Raw genomic sequence first — 21,712 nt, 5'->3', positions numbered from 1 at the left:
GGCGGCCTTGGCGGAGGCTCATGGGGCCCAGATCGTGTCTTACGCTGATGACACGCAACTCCTCTTCACATGCGGGAAAGATCAGGCATTTGATGGAGAGAGTATTCGGGGGTGCCTGGGGATGGTCTTCGACTGGTTCCAACAGAATAGTCTGAAGGCCAATTCCAGTAAGTCGGAGGTCCTATTCTTCGGCTGTGCCACCGACCCGGAGTGGCAGGATTGGTGGCCGTCGGATATGTGTCCTCCTGAACAGTCATCGCTGGTTGCCAAAAACTTGGGAGTTAAGCTGGACAATAAACTTTTGCTGAGAGCGCATGTTCTTGGTTTGGCTGGCTCCTGTTTTGGCATTCTGAAGATGCTCCGCAAGTTTTTACCATTGCTTTCTGTGGAGCACAGGCGGATTACTGTGCAAGCTTTGATTGGATCCAGGCTGGATTATGCGAATGCCCTTTTCCTTGGTCTCCCGGATTATTTGGTTCAGCGCCTGCAGGTGGCCCAGAACTCTGCTGCTCGTGCCATTTTTGGCCTTCACAGGCGAGCGCGAGTATCTGGGCTGCTGCAGACGCTCCACTGGCTGCCTATCCGGAAGCGGATTATGTTTAAATCCTTGACGTTGATGCACAAAGCACTCTTTGGCACTGGTGCAAGATATTTGCAACGGAGGTTGTCTTTTTACCGTCCAGCCCGTTCATTGCGGTCAGATTCTCTCTTTCTGGCCGTGGTTCCGCGGGTTAGGAAGGCACGCACTGGGGGGCGTTCCTTTAGCTTTAAGGCTCCCCAGCTTTGGAATTCGCTTCCGTTGGCTCTACGCAGCACTGCTAATTTGCTGCAGTTCAGAAAGAGCTTGAAGACCTGGCTTTTTAACCTTTAGGTTTTTTTTCCCCCTGTTGCCTTGTGCTCTGCTGTTTGTTTGTTTTGCTGTGTTACACTGAGCTGCTTGTGGAAAGCGCCGGGACACTCCTCCGGAGTAGCCGTGCGCTATATAAACACACTATAACATAACATAACATAACATAACAGGGGAGTCGCTCAAACAGTACCACTGTACCGGTGTGCGGCATAACAGTCACAGAACACAGAAAAAACAACAGTACCCCGAGGGGGAAGAAACCTGGTCTCCCGTGAGGCAGGCAGAAACAGACCAAGATACTACCAGTAAAGGATTGAGAGAAGGCAGACAGAAGCCTGTCGCCAAAAAGCATACACCGCTATAGCCCAACACCATATACCAACAGGGAGAATGTCGAAAAGAAAACATGCACAGTAATGCTACCTAAAGAAGCAACTGTGCCAGAATGGGAGTAAGAACTCACACCCAGAAAACCAGCTGGTGGGGAGCCCATCACCAGTGCTACAAATATGAGGAAGAACCCATACCCCGAGAAACAGCCGGGGTCAAGCACAGATCCGGTGGCAGAAAGTCATATACAAGAGCCACTCCTTGAAGAACTAAGAAATATGCATAGGGCAGGAGCGGACAAACCAGACTCCCTGTCCTGCAAGGGACCGAAGAACTTGCTAGGGAAGTGGGGTAGGAGGCAACACACAGCCGAGAGAGCCGGCGGGGACTCCCTTTGCCCTAGGCAAGAACCCCGACAGTGCTTGAGCCACAGGAAAAGACGTAGAACACAACCTGTGTGCACCAATACGCAAGTATTCAAAGAATATAGAGGAGACTGTTCCGGAACGGAAGTACAAGTTACTTACCTTCGGTAACGCTTTTTCTAGTGGATACAGTATCTGCCTGTGTATTCCTCACCTTATGAATAGCCCCTGCGCCAGCATTCCATGGAAATCTTTCCTAGCTCCCCGCGTCGACGAGTTCGTCTCAGCATCATGGCTCTGCACGCGGCTCCGCATGACGTCATTGGAGCCATAAGAAGACCACGTTGGCGTGATGACGTCAGTTCCACCCATTTTTTCCGTGCCACCGAGGCAAAACGGGCAGACCAACCATAGAGACAATGCATACATAGTACACAGTATTCACACAAATACACACAGTGTAAAGTGAAAAAGGAAAGCAAACATTTCCTATAAGCTCACATTTCAAATAAGTCAACCATGGACAAATAGAGGTAATAAAATCTTGAGTACACAAAAACATCAAATAACCAATACCTCATCTTCTAAGGTATAAAAGGGTGGACAACGGGGAGGTGTGTGGGTCAGTGAGGAATCCACAGGCAGATACTGTATCCACCAGAAAAAGCATTACCGAAGGTAAGTAACTTGTTCTTCTGATGGATACATCTGCCTGTGGATTCCTCACCTTTTGAATAGAATCCCACAGCAGTCCACCCCCCGGAGGAGGTGTCCACCCTTCTATACCAAACAATCTTGCAAAACAGAGCGCGCAAAATGACTATCCCTCCTCACCTCGGAATCCAAGCAGTAATGCTTCACAAAAGTGTGGACGGAGGCCCAAGTTGCGGCTTTATGGATGTCCAATACAGAAACACCCCTGGACAAGGCAGAAGTAGACTACTTAGCCCTGGTGGAATGAGCTCTAATGCCTACAGGAGGCTCCTTACCGGCCAAGGAGTAGCATATCTTGATGCACAAGATGATCTACCTGGATAAAGTGCGCTTGTGCACTGCCTTGCCTTTCATACGACCAGCATATCCAACTAAGAGCTGATCATCTTGACGGAAAAGTCTTTTGTTCCATCCAAGTAGAAGCTAATCACCCTCTTTGGATCCAAACGATGAAGCCTCTCCTCCTTCTTGGAAGTAGGGGGGGGGTAATGGACTGTCCTAGATGGAAGGGAGTTACCACCTTAGGCAGAAAAGCAGCCCTGGTCCTGAGTACCATCCTTTCAGCATGTATGGTCAGAAAAGGAGGCTCTGAATTCAAAGCCTGGAGCTCACTTACCCTCCTAGCCGAAGTGATAGCCACTAGATAGGCCGTTTTGAATATCAGAAGTCTCAATGGACAACTATGCATAGGTTCAAACATAGAACCCATTAAAAAAGTCAACACCAGATTTAAATCCCACCGGAGCATAATAAAAAGGAGTGGGCGGAAACATGTTACTATGCCCCTTAATGAACCTTAAGACTATTGGAGAATTAAAAAGAGAAGGCTGATCGGGCAAAGAAATGCCGACAAAGCAAACAAATATCCTTTAACAGTGGCTACAGCACAAACCTGCTGAGCCAAATGAAGTGAAAAACAAAGAACATCAGAAAGATGCGCTTTCAGAGGATCAATAGATTTCTCTCCACACCATTTAACAAATTCCGACCACCTTTAGGAGTAGATAGATTTGGTGGAGTGTCGCCTGGCCGATAAAATAACATCCACCACGTCAGGCGGGAGAGAAAAAGAATTCAGGTTGCCCCGTTCTCCAGGAATGAAGGTGCAGGCTCTGGAGGTGGGGGTGTAGAACCTGCCCCTCCATCTGAGAGAGGAGGTCTGCCCTGAGAGGGAGACTGAGCGGAGGGAGCGACGAGAGGTGAAGAAGGTCCGTGTACCACACCCTTCTTGGCCAGTCCGGGGTGATCAATATAACTTGGGCCCGGTCTTGGCGAATCTTCCTCAGAACCCGAGGAATCGAGGGTATGGGAGGAAACACGTAAAGGAGTTGTGAGCTCCAACTCAACTGAAACGCACCCCCCAACACTCCCTGCGTCGGAAACTGGAGAATGCAGAATGACGGGCAGTGCGCGTTCTCGAAAGTGGCAAACGGGTCCACCCGAGCGGTCCCCCACGTCCGGAAGATGTGTCTAACTACCTCTGGATGAAGCCTCCACTCGTGGTCGGCGGAGAACTGACCACTGAGACGGTCCGCACGCCCGTTCAACACACCGGCCAGATGATTTGCCATCAAGCAAATCCGATGGTCCTGAGCCCAGGACCTGCTTGTTGACATACCACATCGCGGCACTGTTGTCCATCAGGACATGAACCGACTGATCGCGAATGGAAGGGAGAAAGGCCTTGAGCGTCAAACGTATAGCCCGCAATTCCAGAAGATTGATATGAGACAATCTTTCCTCTGGAGACCAAAGACCCTTGATCTCCAGATCCCCCAGATGAGCACCCCACCGTAGGGTAGAGGCATCAGTTATCACTGTGGCCACAGATGGAGGAAGATGAAAGGGCTTTCCTCGAGTCAGATTGCCTTCCACGCTCCACCAAAACAGATCCACTGCAGCTTCTCTGGAGATCCTGACTGACTGCCTGAGATCTCCGTTGTGTTGATACTGCTGCCTGCGGAGGCACCACTGGAGTGCCCTCATGTGCCAGCGGCATGGTTGACCAACAGAATGCAGGAAGCGAACAGACCTAGTAGGCGAAAGACCTTCAGAACCGGAACAACCGCTCCATTGTAAAACAAGGGAATCATTTCCTGAATGTCGAGAATCCATTGCGGAGGAGGGAATGCTGGACACACAGTGGTATCCAATACTGCTCCTATGAATAGGTTACGCTGAGAGGGCACCAGGTGAGACTTGGGTACAGCTGGGTTGTAACTTGCAGATGATGAAGCACCATCTCTGGCGACCCCGCCTTCAGAAGCCAGTCATCCAGGTAGGGGAAAACAGGAATCCCCAACCTCCTGAGATGGGCAGCCACCACTGCCATCACCTTGGTGAAGACTCGAGGTGCAGTAGTAAGACCAAACGGAAGGACCGCAAACTGGTAGTGTTGCGACCCAACCGTAAAACGGAGATACTTCCTGTGCGACTTCAGGATTGGGGTTTGGAAATACGCATCCTGCAAATCGATGGACACCATCCAGTCCTCCTGTTGCAGCGCCTGAAGAACGTGCGCTAGGGTGAGCATCTTGAATCTCTCTTGCTTGAGAAACAGATTCAAGATTCTGAGGTCCAGGATAGTACGTAACCTGCCATCCTTCTTGGGGATCAGGAAATACCAGGAGTAGCACCCCTGACCCCTTTCCTGCTCGGGAACCACCTCTATCACACCCTTATGTAACAGGGTAAGAACCTCCTTCTGAAGGAGAAGCAAATGGCCCTCTGTGCAAAACCCCTGGCAAGGAGGGTAAGGAGTAGGGAATTGCCTGAAGGGAAGGGCGTACCCATTTTCTACAAGATCTAAAACCCAAAGGTCCGAAGTGATTAACTTCCAATCCTGCAGAAAATGGGTAAGCCGACCTCCCACAGGACCCACATGATCCAGGATGGCAGATCTAGTGCTGCTTTCCTGCATTACCAGGAGGGGCTGGGGAAGTAGAGGAGGGAGAGGGATGACGTCCGGCTCCACGAAGGCGATCTCTGCCTTTACCACTGTAGCTCTTATACACGGGTTCTGCTGCTGCTGAGGCTGTCTGGACCCACGAAAGGAAGATCTCCCAAATCCACGGTATCTTTTATATCCATAGCCTCTTGACTGAGTCTGCAGACCCAAAGACCTCGCAGTTGCCTTACTGTCCTTAAATCTCTGCAGGGCAGAGTCCGCCTTTTCACCAAAAAGCTTGGAACCATCAAATGGTAAATCAATAAGAAACACCTGCACATCAGGAGAGAACCCAGAAGATTTTAACCATGCATGCCTCTTTGTCGCAATAGACGAGCCCATTATTCTAGCAACAGAGTCCGCTGTATCCAGACCAGACTGGATAACATGGCGAGCAGCCGCTTGAGCATCCACCAACACCTCATTTAGATTCCCCTTGTCCTCCTCAGACAACTTAGGGAGAATCTGTTTTACAGAGTCCATTAAAGCATGAATGTACCTGCCCAAGAGACAAGTGGTGTTGGTAGATTTTAGTGCCATACTGGCCGAAGAAAAGACTTTCTTCGCAGATTGCTCCTACTTCTTAGAATCTCTATCTGCAGGAGCCTGTGAAAACACCCCTGATGACTGCTTCGAGCAAGAAGCCTGCACCACCAGACTTTCAGGAGAGGGGTGAGAGGAAAGAAAAAACGGATCTCCACAAGCAGGTCTATACCTTCTGGAGACTGTTCTCGAAACTGCAGGAGCTGAAAGAGGATTGTGCCACACCTCAAGTATTGGCTCAGTCAGAGCATCATTAAATGGTAAAAGTGGCTCAACAACTGAAGATGGAGAGTGAAGAACTTCAGTGAGAAGATTAGGCTTATACTTCACTACAGGAAGCTGTAAGTCCAAAAGTTCCGCAGCCTTCCTAATAACTGTATGGTATGGAGCCACATCCTTAGAGGGGGAAGCCTTTTGAGAAACAAAGTCTGGCCCCGATCGAATCCGAGAGGCTTCACGGGATGGAGCCGGGGACTGACCATATGGCGTCGACATCATCGGAGCCGGAAAAGACCAAGACGGCGTCGCTGGCATGAACGGCATAAAGGGGGCCTGAGGATACAGTTGAGGCACACCCAAAGTATATGCCAAGGGACCCATGGGACCCAAAGGTGCTCCAGGATCAGAACCTGGCGTCGGAAACTGAGGATCGAGGTACCTCAGGAGTTGGCGCCGCTGGAGTCAAAGGAGGAACAGCCGGAACCAAAGGAACCTCATCATCAGCAAGATTCGTCAGTGGGAATCTCGGCATCGTAGCCTGCTCTGAAGTCCCCTTATAGGAAGGAGATTGAGCCAGGGTCAACTGAGGAGACTCTGAAGGTGAAGGAGAAACAAAGTCCTTCTCTCGAAGTCGAGGAGCAGGAGAAGGCGACCTCGACACCACCGGCTTCGACGACCGACGTCGAGAAGCAGGTCTCCTCTTAGTCTTATGCTTCCTCTTGGAGTCGCGCGACGTCGAGGACCTGGACTTTGACCTTTTTCGACCCCTTTTTTCTTTTCTTGCCTTGGCCATGTAAAGTTTGGCTTCTCGCTCCTTTAATGCCTTTGGATTCATCTTCATGCACGAAGAGCATCCCTCGGCGTCATGGTCTGAAGACAAACACCAGAGGCAATCCTCATGCAGGTCAGTAATTCACATATGTTTACCGCATTCTCTGCATGGCTTAAAGCCTGACTTCCTCGGAGCAGACATGACAAAAGAAGAAAACGATACAATCCAAAATACAAAGTATCAAGACGAAGTAAGGAGAGTCCCAGAAAAAAATGTTAGCGTCGACAGCGCGGAAAAAAGGGAACTAATGCACAGGTTACTACTTGTGTAACGATATATCTGAAAGAGACATTAGTTAGTGATAGATTCCTTACCTTAGAATATCCCCAGGCGTAAGACTGGATCCGGAAAGCTTCCTGTAGCAGTACCCCTGCGCGTCAGTAGGTGGTGTCATGCGGGTCCGCGTCCGTCACTGGCGTCGTAAGTGCCGAGATGACGTCATGGAGACTACTTAGGCGCCACCCATGCACGCTGACGTCAGTTCTGTACACGACTTTCCGCGCCAGGAATGCAGAGCCATGCTAGAAACTGACCACTGGTGCCATGAAACTAGGGCCCTGAAAGATGACCTTAACCCTAAAATCAGTTCGCAGAACGGGGAGGATGGGCGGGCGGGAAGGAATCTATCACTTACTAATGTCTCTTACAGATATATCGTTACACAAGTAGTAACCTGTGCATCTGAAAGAGACAAGTTAGTGATAGATTCCTTACCTTAGAATAAGATACCCCAGCAATACCAACCCCGGTGGTGGGTCTGCGAACAAGATTACACCAGAAAGTCACGGAGAACAGAACGGCCAAAGAAGCCGACTCTCCGGACCTGACTGTCAAGGCAGTAATGCTTGATAAACGTGTGCAGCGAGGCCCATGTAGCTGCCTGACAAATGTCCTGCAAGGGGACGCCACGTCCCAAGGCAGCAGTGGCTGCAGTTGCCCTGGTATAATGGGCACGCAGCCCCACAGGAGGCTCCTTCTTAGCCAAGGAGTAACATGCTCTGAGGCACAGAACGACCCACCGAGAGATGGTCCTTTTGGCGCCCACGTAGCCAACAAAGAGCTGGTCATCCACCCGGAACTGCTGTGTATGCTTTAGATAGAATGCGAGCGCACGTTTTGGGCTCAGACGGTGGAGCCTCTCTTCCTCCCTCGAAGGATGCGGAGGCGGAAAGAAGTTAGGCAAAGGGATGGTCTGCCCGATGTGGAAGGGCGTGACCACCTTTGGCACAAAAGAAGGACGGGTCCGTAACACCACCTTATCTGGATGAACAGAAAGGAAAGGAGGTTTGGAAGAAAGTTTTTCTGTTATGCGGGCTCATAACAGGTTGTTATTTGTATATGAACGTACAACTCTGTAAGGATATGGTTAATATGTTTTTAATGTGTTTCGAGGGAAATGTATAATTGATTTTTAATGTGATTACATGTATGCTTTTAAAATATAATATATGTGATAAAAATTGGGATATCTAATTGTTTAATATAATTGTGTGATATTGTGCAATAGCATTTTATCATTGTGTGCTAGCGAGGGGATTTCCATTCTATACTTGGTTTGGAAGAAAGAGCCTGGAGCTCACTCACCCTTCTGGCAGAGGTGATAGCGACCAGGAAAGCGGTCCTAAGAATAAGAAGACGCAAAGGACAGGTATGAAGGGGCTCGAAAGGAGCGCACATCAGATAGGTCAAAACGAGATTTAAGTCACATGGAGGCATGATGAACGGCACGGGAGGAAACGTGTGCGAAATGCCTTTAAGAAAACGGTTAACAACCGGGGACTTAAAGAGAGAAGGCTGATCTGGAAGCCTTAAAAAGGCGGAGATGGCCGAAAGATGACCTTTGATACTGCCCAGAGCAGAGCCCTGCTGGGCCAAAGAAAGAAGGAACAGAATAGCTTCAGAGAGAGAGGCAGAAAGGGGATCCACAGCCTTTGCTGTGCATCATGCCACAAACTTATTCCACCTGCAGGTATATACCGTTTTAGTGGAGGGACACCTTGGTGCCAGAATGACATCACAGACTTCGGGAGGAAGATCAAAAGCCGTCAACTGTCGGCGCTCAATCTCCACGCATGGAGGTGGAGGCTGGACAAGTTCGGGTGGAGGACCGTCTTCCCTGCTCCGACAGAAGATCCTCCCGAAGAGGCAGACGGATCGGGGGATCGATCGCCATGCTGAGTAGCTCGGGATACCAGTATCTTCGTGCCCAATCTTGAGCCACAAGGATGACTTGGGCCCGGTCGCGTCGAATCTTCTTCAGCACTCTGGGCAGAAGTGGTATAGGCGGAAAGGCGTATAACAGACCGCAACTCCACTCGTGACGAAAAGCAAATTCCAACGCGCAGAACTGATGACATTGCACGTTCTCTTCGGTGGCGAATAGATCTAACCAAGGCTCTCCCCACTGCTGAAAGAGACCTTGCGCCACGTCCGAGTGCAGATGCAATTCATGATCTATCATGCACCTGCGGCTGAGTTTGTCCGCCCTGGCGTTCAGAGAACCTGCCAGGTGTTGAACCACCAAGGAAATGCCTTGATGTTCCAGCCACGTCCAGAGGCGCAGAGCCTCTCGACAGAGGGTCCAGGACCCCACCCCGCCCTGTTTGTTGCAATACCACATGGCGGTGGTGTTGTCCGTGAACACCTGCACCACACTTCCCCGGACAGAGAGAAGGAATGCTTCCAATGCAAGCCGGATCGCCCGAAGCGCCAAGAGGTTGATATGGAGCCGGGACTCCGCCAGAGACCAGAAGCCACTGATCTCCGCCTCTCCCAAGTGGCCGCCCCATCCCAGGAGGACGAGTCCGTCACTACTGTGTGCTCCGGTTGGTGATGGGAGAGGGATCTGCCCTTGACCCAATCGTGATTCGTGAGCCACCACTGCAATTGTTGTGCAGTGCCCTCCGAGATCTGGACATGATCGGACAGGTTGCCCGATGCTGCGCCCACTGGAACTTCAGGTCCCACTGCAGAGCCCGCATATGCCATCTGGCATGTTGCACCAGCAGGATGCAGGAGGCCATCAGGCCCAGGAGCCGGAGGGTCATGCTGACCGAAACTCGGGACAGAGGCTGAAAGATCGGAATCATAGCCTGAATAGCCCAGACTCGCTGCTCGGGAGGATAAACTCGGAACAGCGTTGAATCCAGAACTGCTCCGATGAGGGGGAGCTTCTGAGATGGACTCAGGTGCGACTTCGGCATGTTGACGGAGAACCCCAGCAAATGCAGGAGCACGGCGTAGTCTGGAGGTGGTTGAAGACTGCCTGGGGCGACCCTGCCTTCACCAACCAGTCGTCATGGTAGGGGAAGACTGACACCCCCGACCTGCGCAGGCGAGCTGCGACCACCGCCATCACCTTCGTGAACACCCGAGGGGCACTGGTAAGGCTGAAGGGGAGTATGGCAAACTGAAAATGCACCTGGCCTACCGTGAACCGTAGGTAACGCCGGTGGGCCGGCAGGAAGGGGATGTGAAAATATGTGTCCTGCAAGTCCAATGCTACCATCCAGTTTCCAGGGTTAGGGGCAGCCAGGACCTGAGCTAGAGTCAGCATTTTGAACTTCTCCTTCCAGAGGAAGCCATTGATGTTGCGGAGGTCCAAGATGGGGCGCAGGCCCCTTTTGTCCTTCTTGGGGACCAGAAAGTAGTAGGAATAACAACCACATCCTACTTCTGGCCCATGAACGCGCTCAACGGCCACCTTGGCCAAGAGGGCCGCAACTTCCTGTTTGAGATGCACCAAGTGATCCCCCGAAATGTGGTGGCACCGAGGTGGCATGGCTGGAGGGGAAGACTGAAAGGGAAGAGAAAAACCCTTGCGGATGATCTGCAACACCCGCTCGTCCAATGTGATATCGTGCCAGAGGTGGAGGTGGTGGCGGATCCTGCCACCCACTGGCATGTGATATTCAACGAAGCTCGGATTAGGAAGGTTTGGAGGTAGAAGCAGCAGGGGCGGAGGTGGACTGCCCCCCACGCTGATTCCCAGAGCCGCCCCTGCGGAAACCGTGGCCGCGCTGAGGCGGGTTCTGCACAGGTTTGTTGAAGGAACGTGCGTGGGCGCCCCTGCCTTGGCCACAAAAGGAATGAAACCCAGAAGTGGCTGGGCTTTTCGTGGAAAGACCCAAGGACTTGTCCGTGGCCCGCGAGTCCTTAAAGTTCATCAGCCTTATCGCCAAACAGGCGAGTGCCATCAAAGGGATGTCCATGAGCGAGCTCTGGACATCAGGCGAGAACCCAGTGGATCGCAACCAAGCATAGCGACGCAGCGCCACAGTCGTAGAAATCGCCCTGCCCAACGAGTCAGCGGTGTCCAAACCACACCGAATGGCAAACTTAGCCGCATCCTTACCCTCAGCAATTGCCTGGGAAAGCACAGCCTGGAACTCCTCAGGACACTGAGGCAACACCTGAGCAACCGTGTCCCACACCGCGTGGGAATAGCGGCCCAACAAACAGGCAGTGTTCACCGACCTCAGCCCCAAGCTGGCCGACGAGAACAACCGCTTACCGAACTGCTCCAGCTTCTTAGAGTCCTTATCCATTGGAGCCGTAGGAAAAGCACTCTGCGACGTCGAAGCCTGGATGACCAGACTCTCAGGCGTGGATTGAGTGGTCAGAAACGCGGGGTCAGCAGGCACCGGGCGGTGACGCCTGTCGATATTCTTATCCACAGGGGCCACCGTGGCCGGTCGCAACCAAGTGCCCAACAGGACGTCGGTGAGGGCGTTGTTAAAGGGAAGCAGTGGCTCCGACGAAGTAGATGCCGTCTGGAGCACCTCTGTGAGGAGATTAGTTTTGAGGGCCACCGTACGGAGGTCGAGATTGAGGACCTCAGCCGCCCGACGGAGCACCATCGTGTAGGAAGCCCCCTCCTCCATCGTAGGTGGAGGAGAGGCAAACCCCGGGTCAGAAGAGACATCGAGGTCGCCGGCGTCCTCCAGATCGCCCACCCAGTCCTGCTCGGAGTCACATTGATGGGCAAGAGGGTCCTCGGACCCCTTCCAGTCATCCTCCACCTCCGTTGCAGAAGGAACCGGTCGCGGCGGCAGACCTGGAGCCCGAGAAGGGACATACGGCGTTGGCACTGGCAGGGGCCGGGCCGGTACCATCTCCCAATGTGGATCCCAGGTAGGAACCAAATGGTCCTGGAACCGGGGCAAGGGTGGAAGCCGGAGGCGGAGCCGGGACCGGAGCCGGCAGCGCCAGACCTCGTGGCGCCGGGGCCAACGGCACAGGATCCTGTGGTGCTGAATGGGCCAATAGGATCTGGACACGGGACCACGGGGACCGAGGGCACGCCGGCGGCCTAAAGGCCCGAGGCCTAAAATGGCGGTCTATGGTGGCAAGAAACTCTTGCACCTGTTTAGGAGTCGCCGACTGACCCGGGTGAAGGCGGGTAGGCCGCGGGACTTCCAGGCTCCAAGGGAGCCGCAGGGCCAGAACCCCTGTCCCACTCGTCTGCATCCGAGGACAGACGAGGGGGACGTCTGAGAGCAAAAACGCTTCTTCGACTTCTTTTTATGTCGTCGCTTATCGGAATCCGAGGGCTAAGACTTGGAGCCGAGGAGCGGCGACTGCGGCCCCACAAGCGGTCCCGGGAATGGTCCCTGGACCTGGAGCGGCGTTGGGATGAGTGCTGGACCTCTAGCAGCTTCCGGCGCCGCTCCCTCAAGGCCTTCGGGGCCATGGCTCGGTCTCCAGGCAGTAGAGGGAAACATCATGGTGGTCCGCCCCCGACATGTTGCGACGGCAAACACCACAAGTCTTAAAGCCAGGCCTTCCTAGGTGCACCAGGAGAAAAAAAAAGGGAGGGGGGGGGGGGGGGGGTGGAGACAAAAAGTCTCAAAAGAGTAGTCAAAAAGTGACTAAGGTACGTGCTCCATCCGGATCTGCGATTGCTGGCGCGAAAAAAGAAAGAACTGACGTCAGCGCGCATGCGTGGCACCGTGGTAGTCTCCGTGATGTCATCTCGGCGCCAGTGACGGACGCGGAGCCGCACGATATCACCTGACGCGCAGGGGTACTGCTACATAAAGCTTTCCGGATCCAGGTTGACGCCTGGGGATATTCTAAGGTAAGGAATCTATCACTAACGTGTCTCTTTCAGATACAACAGATTAGTAACCACTTTAACCAAACTGAACCCCTAAGAGGTTCTTTCACTAGTTTCTCTAAATGATGGCAAGGAATCAGCTAAGCAGGCAATGCTCAGAGGTAGAAACCACAGGTGCTTCTGATATGCAATGCAAGAATACTTTCCACTGGTCTTTCAGGTGACATCAATGGTGAAATTAGCTCATATGCCACACAGTTTCTTTTTGGACAAAAAGCATCCACTTCTTTAAAACGATTTAAACTAAGCCACAGCTTAGGTTTAGTGACTTAAGATCACCAGAAGAGAAGGCCTGAGGGACAGATAACAGTACTGGTCACATAAACCACAATGAACACATGCATGTTTTTAATCTAATGAGGTAGAAGAGTTTCAAGAAGCTAAACACATCAGCATATACCCTATCCATCAACTTAGAAACTATTTTTACAATTTTTTTCAGAATTGCTGAGATGATCCTGAAGTAAGGGTGCCTTTATGTTTGAAAAATAACTGAAAACATACCTCATTAGAAAACATTTTTACAGTTTTAGGTACAACTCAACCAGTGTTCAGACTATTATAGTTATGGGCAGGAATCTGTGGTGAAGAATGCTTTTTAAATAATCTCAAACATCTCAATAACATACCTGTCTGCTTCAACGCATAAGGCCCATTTCTTTTATTTCTTAACAAGCTGTGGTTTATTTTTCTGAGACCATTTAACTTATCACTGTAACGTGAAGATGATGATGCCTTAACTATTTTCTTAGAAGCTTCTTCTGAATTACTGTAACTGGTGGAAGACTCTTCTGAAGAGGAAGATGCATTTGAGGACTCTTCTTCCGATTCACTTTCTGAATAAAACATATTTCCAATTAAAAAAGGAGTGGCAATCTTTTCTGAAAATCAATTTCAGCATACAAGTAGAATTCTTTATACAGCAAAAAAACACAAACATTTCTAGTGATGAAACGAACGTATTTTATTTATTAATATAGTAATCTGTTACCTTTCGGAGCAAGCTACCTGAATGCGAGAAACTGATGTTGAGACTCACAGTTCTCTGGTTCTAATATAGTGTTTGAATTCAATGGTTAAACACCCTCTAATAAATATTTGTTCCTTTTCTGCTCATAGTTTTGAGGTGCAAAAACATTTTGCAACAATCAGCTGGATTTACCAACAGCCCCTGAAATCTGGCTCAGGGAGATAGCTCCATCTCTCAATAATTTGGGCTACTTTTGCTGTCTGAAAAAGAGGGGGGGATTGGAATAATGTAAAAGAAGATGCAAATGAAATAGATATCCCCTTCACCACTTCTGAAAATCTGTTAATTTCTTTAAACAATTCTGCTTTTTTAACGCCCCCAAAATTTGTTCCGTTTTTGAAAATGCACTAATAAACAAGATACTTACCTTTGCTAACGCCTTTTCTGATAAAGACATTATACCCACAGATTCACCACCTTGTGAATTTCCCCAGATGCCTGGGTAGATCAAGAAGATTTTAAAAGCAACTAACTCGAGTGCTGGTAGGTGACATCATGAGGCTCCACGTCAAGTCATCCTGGCCCGAATGTGATATAGAGGCCACTATATCTGCGCCACCTCTGCGTTGAAGTCAAGTTTCTTTCTGACATTTGTGCTGTCAGATGCGGAGCCCATATAAATCAGAATATGCCAGTCTCTGATTTTGAGACTGTACTAACAGGATGTATGAGACCATTCCATTTAAGGGGAGGAGGGTGGGTCAGTGAGGAATATGCAGTTAGCTAGTCTCCTACAGAAAAGGCATTACCAAGGTATGTAACTTGTTCTTCTGACAGAGACTTCTAACCTAAGATTCCTCAAGCAGCATCTACCCAGGTGGTGGGTGTGTGAAATGACTCATAGCAGGGAATCCTGCATTACAGATGGGGGAAAGTGGCCCTCATGCCAAACCTGGCTTTTCAGGTAATAGTGATTTGTAAATGCGTGTAGGGACAACCAGGTAGCAAACTGATGGATGTCCAAGACGGGCACATCACGTGCCAGCGCAGTGGAAGCAGCCTTTGCTCTGTTAGAATGTTAGAAGGAGAAAATTAGCCTTCGTTGTGCTGCTTCGTAGCTAGCACAAAGTAGACCTTTATGCATCATGCAGTCGATCCCGAGATGGTTCTCTTAAGCACGGATTTCCTCTTTTTTGATTGAGCAAAGCCCACCAAATGTTGATAGTTTAATCAAAGGTTTCAGACCGAAGTTACTACTGAGGCATCTCCTAGGGTCAAGACTGTGGAGCTGCTCTTCTTCCTTGGTCGGATGAGGTGGCGCACAGAAAGACAACAAAGTCCTATGTGGAAGGGTGTGACTAGTTTCGCCAGAAAGATGCTTTTGTCTGGAGGGCCAGTTTGTCTGGAAAGAAAGATGTGTAAGGTTGTTGGACGGACAATGCATAAGGTTCATTCACTGGTCGCGAAGAGGAGACAGCGATACTGAACAGTGTCTTTATCACCAAAAGGCATGTAGGACAGTTGTGCACTGGTTTAAATGGAATCCACATCAAGTAGGCAAGAACCAAATCGAAGTCTAACTGCAGCATTACAAAAGGTCGGAAACATATGGATCCGCCCCTTCAACAAATGCAATACAAACAGTGATTTGAAAAGAAATGGCTTATCAGGTAAGTGTAGGAAGTCTGAAAGGGACATAAGATTATCCTTAACTGATGCCACAGCAAGGCCTTGGTGAGCTAGCGACAAAAAAACCCCAAAAACAATATCAGACAACTTTGCCTGTAAATGATGAATGTCACTGGAGGATCACTAAACAACAAACTTTTCCCAGTGTCCTGCATATACAGCTTTGGTGGAGGGATAGCTGGCCGTGAGGATGACACCAACTACTTTGGGAGGAAGATCGAAAGCCATCAACTGTCGCCATTTAATCTCCATGTATAGAGGTGTAGGTTGTGTAGACTTGAGTGCAAGACCCGGCCCTACTTTTGAGTGAAGAGGTCCTCTTGTATGAGGACATATGCTCATGGCCAGAAGCACTAGGTACCCCACTCTCCTTGTCCACTCCGGAGCCACCAGGATGACCTGGGCGGGAGAGAAACGTGTACAGGAGTCCCAAGTCCCAGTACAGGCTGAAGGGGTCTCTGAGGGAAAACTGCCTTGGGAACTCCAATGCACAAAAACTTGCTACAGTGCGCGTTCTCTGTGGCAGCAAATAGACTGGGCTAAGGTCAACCACCATTGTTGGAAGACACCCTGTGCTACCTCAAAGGGTAACTGCCATTCCCGATATTCTAGACAATGTCAGCTGAGTACACCCTCGCATTTAAAGATCCCGCCAGGTGGCAGGCGTGCAACAAAATGAGCTGAGCGTTTATTCACTTTCACAGGCATAGAGACGCCTGGCACAGAACCTCTGAACCCACACCACCCTTTCTGTTGTAGTACCACATGGCAGTCGTGTTGTCTGTGAACACCTGTACCCGCTTTCCCCTATGGCCGGAAGGAACGTCTTTAATGCCAAGCAAACTGCCTGCAACTCTGACAAGTTGATATGGAGACAGGTCTCTGCCAGAGACTAGAGTCCTCTGATATCCACCTCTCCAAGTTTGCATGTGCTACTTGGTGTGGTCCACAAGCAGGATGCAGAAGGCCAAGAGGCCTTATAGACTCACTCACTGAGACCCCGGTCCAAGGTTGAAACAGTGAGATCATCAGTAGAATGTTCTGAACTTGTTGAGTAGATGGAAAGGCATGGGAAAGCACTGTACCCAGGATAGCTCCGATGAAGGGGAGGTGTTGTGAAGTAGTCAGGTGTGACTCTGGCACATTTAATGAAAAAGCCCAACAAAGTCAACAAGTCGGCCATCATCTGGATGTGGTCTACGAGTGTTGGAAAGCCCACCTTGCGCAACCAGTAATCGACGTATGGGAAGGCTGGCACTCTCGATCTCTGCAGATGGGCTGAAACCACCAAGATCACCTTTTTACCAACCAAGGTTCACGGGTAAGGCCAAATAAGAGCATTGAGAACTGAAAGTGCTCTTGGCCTAAATGAAACCGCAGTCGATGCCTGTGGAACTTCAGCACGGGAATGTGGAAATAGGCTTCCAGCAATCCAATGCTACCATCCAGTCTCCTGGATATAGGGCAACAGAACTCGGTTCAGCATGAGCATTTTTAATTTGTCCTATATAAGGAAAAGTTCAGCGGGCGAAGACCTAGGATGGAGTGAAGGCCTCCATCCTTTTTCGGAACCAGGAAATATGGGGAATAACAGTCAGTCTTGATCTTTGATGCCAGCACCCTCTCTATCACTCCCTTGGCCGAGATAGCTTGAACTTACCCTTGGAGTATGGACAAGTGGTCTTCAGGGAGGTGTTCATGTGTCAGTGGCATATCTGAGGGATGTAACAAACAAGTTACTTACCTTTGGTAACGTCTTATCTGGCAGAGACAATATCTTGCAGCAGATTCCTTACCTTTAAATTTCCCCAGGCATCAGACTGGATACAGAAGATTTTCAAGAGCAGAACCCATGAGCACCAGTAGGTGTCAATTGGCTTTGCATTGCGTCCTCTGCACCTGAAATGACGCCAGCACCACCTTTACAGGAACCACCTCGGCGAACTGACGTCAGGTACTTTTCACAACTTTCCAGGGCAGAAGTGCAGAGCCATGAACTACACTGACATTGGTGTGTCCAATCTAGGACCCTGCAAAAGGGATCAGCCATGACCATACAAATCTGTCCACAGAGTGGGGAAGATGGGTATGTCGGTAAGGAATCTGTAGCTAGATATAGTCTCTACCAGATAAGGCATTACCGAAGGTAATTAACTTGTTCTATCCGCAGATTCCTTACCTTTGAACAGATACCCAACCAATAGCATCCCTGGAAGAGGGTTTGCGGACAAATCTAAACTAGGAAGTCATGCAGGACCAAACAGGCGAAATGCCTGTAATGCTGACCGAAATGCCTGGTAAACGTATGCAGGTAAGCCCATGTTGCTGCCTGGCAGATGTCCAGGACTGAGACGCCACATGCTAACGAAGTGGTCGCAGCTTTAGCTCTGGTGGAATGAGCCCGTTAGCCTTCAGGAAGCTGCTTCTTGGCTGGTGTGTTGCAGATCTAGATGAAGAGAACGACCCATCGAGAGATGGTCAGCTTCTGCACCGCCCAGCCTTTCTTCGCACCAACATACTGTAGGAAAGTATCCCTTTTTGCACGGTTAGTCCTCACTTTTTGCCTGACATCTGATACAACCTGACTTGGTGCCCTGGGTCCCTGCCAGTCAGGTTTCCAGGGCCTGTGTTCTTTCCCAAAACTGTACCTTTGTACCCACCACTAGGACATCTCTGGCCACAGGTAAGCCCCTTGTAAAAGGTACCATGGGTACCAAAGGCACTATGACAAGGGAAGGCCTCCAAGGGCTGCAGCACCTATTGAACCACCCTTCGAGGCCATGGTACTTTAACACCCACATACTGCCATTGCAGGCTGCATGTTTTGGTGCAGAGAAAAGTGAAGAGTCGACGTGGCACACATTACTGTGTGCCATGCATGCAATCTAATGCCTGAGGCCTAGGTAAGTCAGCCCTCTAGCAGGGTGCACTAACCCCCAGGTGAGGGTACTGTGGCATAAGCCCTGTACCCTACAGTGTATAAGCCCATTTTTTTGGGTTGTAAATCTTTTTATTGCATGATCCATAAAACAACACAGTCAGAAAACAAAAACGTGCAGTGCAGTGTCGTCTCCATCATTTTCAGCAATCACATTACTATGATACAGCAGTTATCAAATCGATCCATGGCATTTACCATGCAGTCGCGTGCTTCATACATTACTTCATATACAGAACATTACTCGGAGTCGTGGTCTACTGAAAATGGAGGAACGTCACTGAAAGGTGTACATATCAGCCCTCTACTTACATTCCAGGGACCCCAGATTCTGGTCCATTTTTGTGGGCAACATCTGCCTTCATATATGACCCTCTCCGCCTGCATGCACCAATCCATATCGGTTTCCCAGTCCCTGAAGCACAAGTTACTTACCTTCAGTAACGATATATCTGTAAGAAACATTAGTTAGTTAGATTCCTTACCTTAGAATATCCCCAGGCGTCAGGCTGGTTCAGGAAAGATTTTTCGTCAGCAGAAACCCTGCGCATCAGTAGGCGTCGTCCGCGGCTCTCAGCGTCCGTCGTCGGCATTGCCGGGATGACGTCGGAGTACTTAGACGCTGCCCTCGCGCGTTGACGTCAGTTCTGTACATAGCTTTCCGTGCTAGGAACGCAGAGCCATGCAATAAACAGACACTGGTGCCATGAAACTAGGGCCCTGAAAGGGATGACCGTAACCCTAGATATCGGTTCGCAGAACGGGGAGGATGGGTGGGGCGGTAAGGAATCTAACTAACTAATGTTTCTTACAGATATATCGTTACCGAAGGTAAGTAACTTGTGCATCTGAAAGAAACACGTTAGTTAGATTCTTTACCTTAGAATAGATACCCCAGCAATACCAACCTCGGTGGTGGGTCTGCGAACCAAGATCACACCAGTAAGTCCTGGAGAACGGAACGGCCAAAGAAGCCGTCTCTCCGGACTTGGCTGTCCAGGCAGTCATGCTTGCAAACGTGTGCAGCGAGGCCCACGTAGCTGCCTGACAAATGTCCTGCAGAGGGACTCCCCGTCCCAAGGTAGTAGTAGCCGCTGTGGCCTTAGTGGAATGGACCCTCAGCCCCACAGGAGGATCCTTCTTAGCCAAGGAATAACAGACCTTAATGCACAAAATGACCTACCGAGAGATGGTTTGCTTGTGCACTGCCCGCCCCTTGTTAGCACCCACGTAGCCAACGAAGAGTTGGTCGTACACCCGGAACTGTTTTGTGCGATCCAGATAAAAGGAGAGCGCACGTTTTGGGTCTAGACGGTGGAGCCTCTCTTCCTCTTTCGAGGGATGCGGAAAGAAGGTGGGTAAGGTAATGGACTGCCCGATGTGAAAGGCAGTAACCACTTTAGGAAGAAAAGAAGGGTGAGTCCTCAGAACAACCTTGTCCTGATGGACAGAGAGGAAAGGAGGTTTAGAAGAAAGAGCCTGGAGCTCACTCACTCTTCTGGCAGAGGTGATGGCAACCAGGAAAGCAGTCTGAGGAAGAGGACAGTTATGAAGTGGCTCAAAGGGAGTGCACATCAGATAAGTTAACACCAGATTCAAGTCCCACTGAGGCATTACAAAGAGAACAGGAGGAAACATGTGAGTAATGTCTTTCAAGAATCTATTGACAACAGGGGACTTGAAAAGAGAAGGCTGATCAGGAAGCCTCAAGAAGGCTGAAACAGCTGAAAGATATCCCTTGATGGTGCCCGGCCAGAGCCCTGCTGGGCCAGGGAAAGAAGAAAGAGGAGAACTTCAGAAAGAGGGGCAGAAAGGGAATCCACAGCTTTTGCTGTGCACCATGCTACAAATTTGTTCCACCTGCAGGCGTATACCGTTTTAGTGGAGGGTCGTTTGGCTGCCAGAATGACATCACAGACTTCAGGAGGCAAGTTAAATGGCATCAACTGCCGCTGCTCAATCTCCACGCATGGAGGTGGAGGCTGGACAGGTTCGGGTGGAGGACCGTCCCCTGCTGCTGCGACAGAAGGTCCTCCTGAAGAGGCAGTCGAATCGGGGGATCGATTGACAGACTGAGTAGCTCGAGATACCAGTATCTTCGTGCCCAATCCGGAGCCACTAGGATGACTTGGGCCGGTCGCGCCTGATCTTCTTCAGCACTCTGGGCAGAAGTGGGAAAGGCGGAAAGGCGTATAACAGACCGCAACTCCACTTGCGACAAAAAGCGTCTCCGAACGAGTGCCGCCTTGGAAATTCCAACGTGCAGAATTGATGACATTGCGCGTTCTCTTCGGTGGCGACTAGATCTAACCAAGGCTCTCCCCACTGCCGAAAGAGACCTTGCGCCACGTCCGAGTTCAGACGCCACTCGTGATCCATCATGCACCGACGGCTGAGTTCGTCCGCCCTGGCGTTCAGAGAGCCAGCCGGGTGTTGAACCACCAGGGTGATGCCCTGATGTTCCAGCCATGTCCAGAGGCGCAGAGCCTCCTGACAAAGGGTCCACAACCCCACCCCGCCCGGTTTGTTGCAATACCACATGGTGGTGGTGTTGTCCGTGAACACCTGCACTACACTTCCCCGGACAGAGGGAAGGAATGCCTTCAGTGCAAGCCAGATCGCCCGCAGCTCCAATAGGTTGATATGGAGCCGGGACTCCGCCGGAGACCAGAGGCCTCTGATCTCCGCCTCTCCCATGTGGCCCCCCCCCCATCCCAGGAGGGACGCATCCGTCACCACTACGTGTACCGGTTGGGGTAGGGAAGAGGGATCTGCCACTGACCCAATAGCGGTCCGTGAGCCACCACAACAACTGCCTTGCAGTGCCCTCCGAGATCAGGACGTGGTCGAACAGGTTGCCCTGATGTTGAGCCCACTGGAACTTCAGGTCCCACTGCAGAGCCCGCATCCGCCACCTGGCGTGATGTACCAGCAGGATGCAGGAGGCCATCAGACCCAGCAGCCTTAGGCCATCCTGACCGATACTCTGGATAAAGGCTGAAAGATCAGAATCAGAGCCTGAATATCCCGAACCCGCTGTTCGGGAGGATAGAGCCGAAACTGCGCCGAGTCCAGAACTGCTACGATGAAGTGGAGCTTCTGGGAGGGACTCAGATGTGAGTTCGGCACGTTGATGGAGAACCCCAACGAATGCAGGAGTTCGGCCGTAGTCTGGAGGTATGAGACGACTCGTCGGG

The 21,712-nt window shown here is 50.6% G+C and overlaps 1 protein-coding gene across 3 annotated transcripts in view; it reads right to left on the bottom strand.

The window, feature by feature from the left end:
• BRWD1 (bromodomain and WD repeat domain containing 1) overlaps nt 1-21,712 on the bottom strand; it is a 2,304,433-nt gene that overhangs the window by 57,418 nt on the left and 2,225,303 nt on the right. For all 3 annotated transcript variants that reach the window (XM_085621250.1, XM_085621251.1, XM_085621252.1), the window contains one exon: nt 13,548-13,754. In XM_085621250.1, coding sequence (XP_085477376.1) covers nt 13,548-13,754 — 207 coding nt within the window. The remainder of the gene's footprint in view (nt 1-13,547; nt 13,755-21,712) is intronic.

This window comes from Triturus cristatus, chromosome 8, assembly GCF_964204655.1.
Source record: "Triturus cristatus chromosome 8, aTriCri1.1, whole genome shotgun sequence".
Lineage (NCBI taxonomy): Eukaryota > Metazoa > Chordata > Amphibia > Caudata > Salamandridae > Triturus > Triturus cristatus.
The sequence above is the reverse complement of the archived record's forward strand: the minus strand, read 5'-3'. Positions and strand labels throughout refer to the sequence as shown.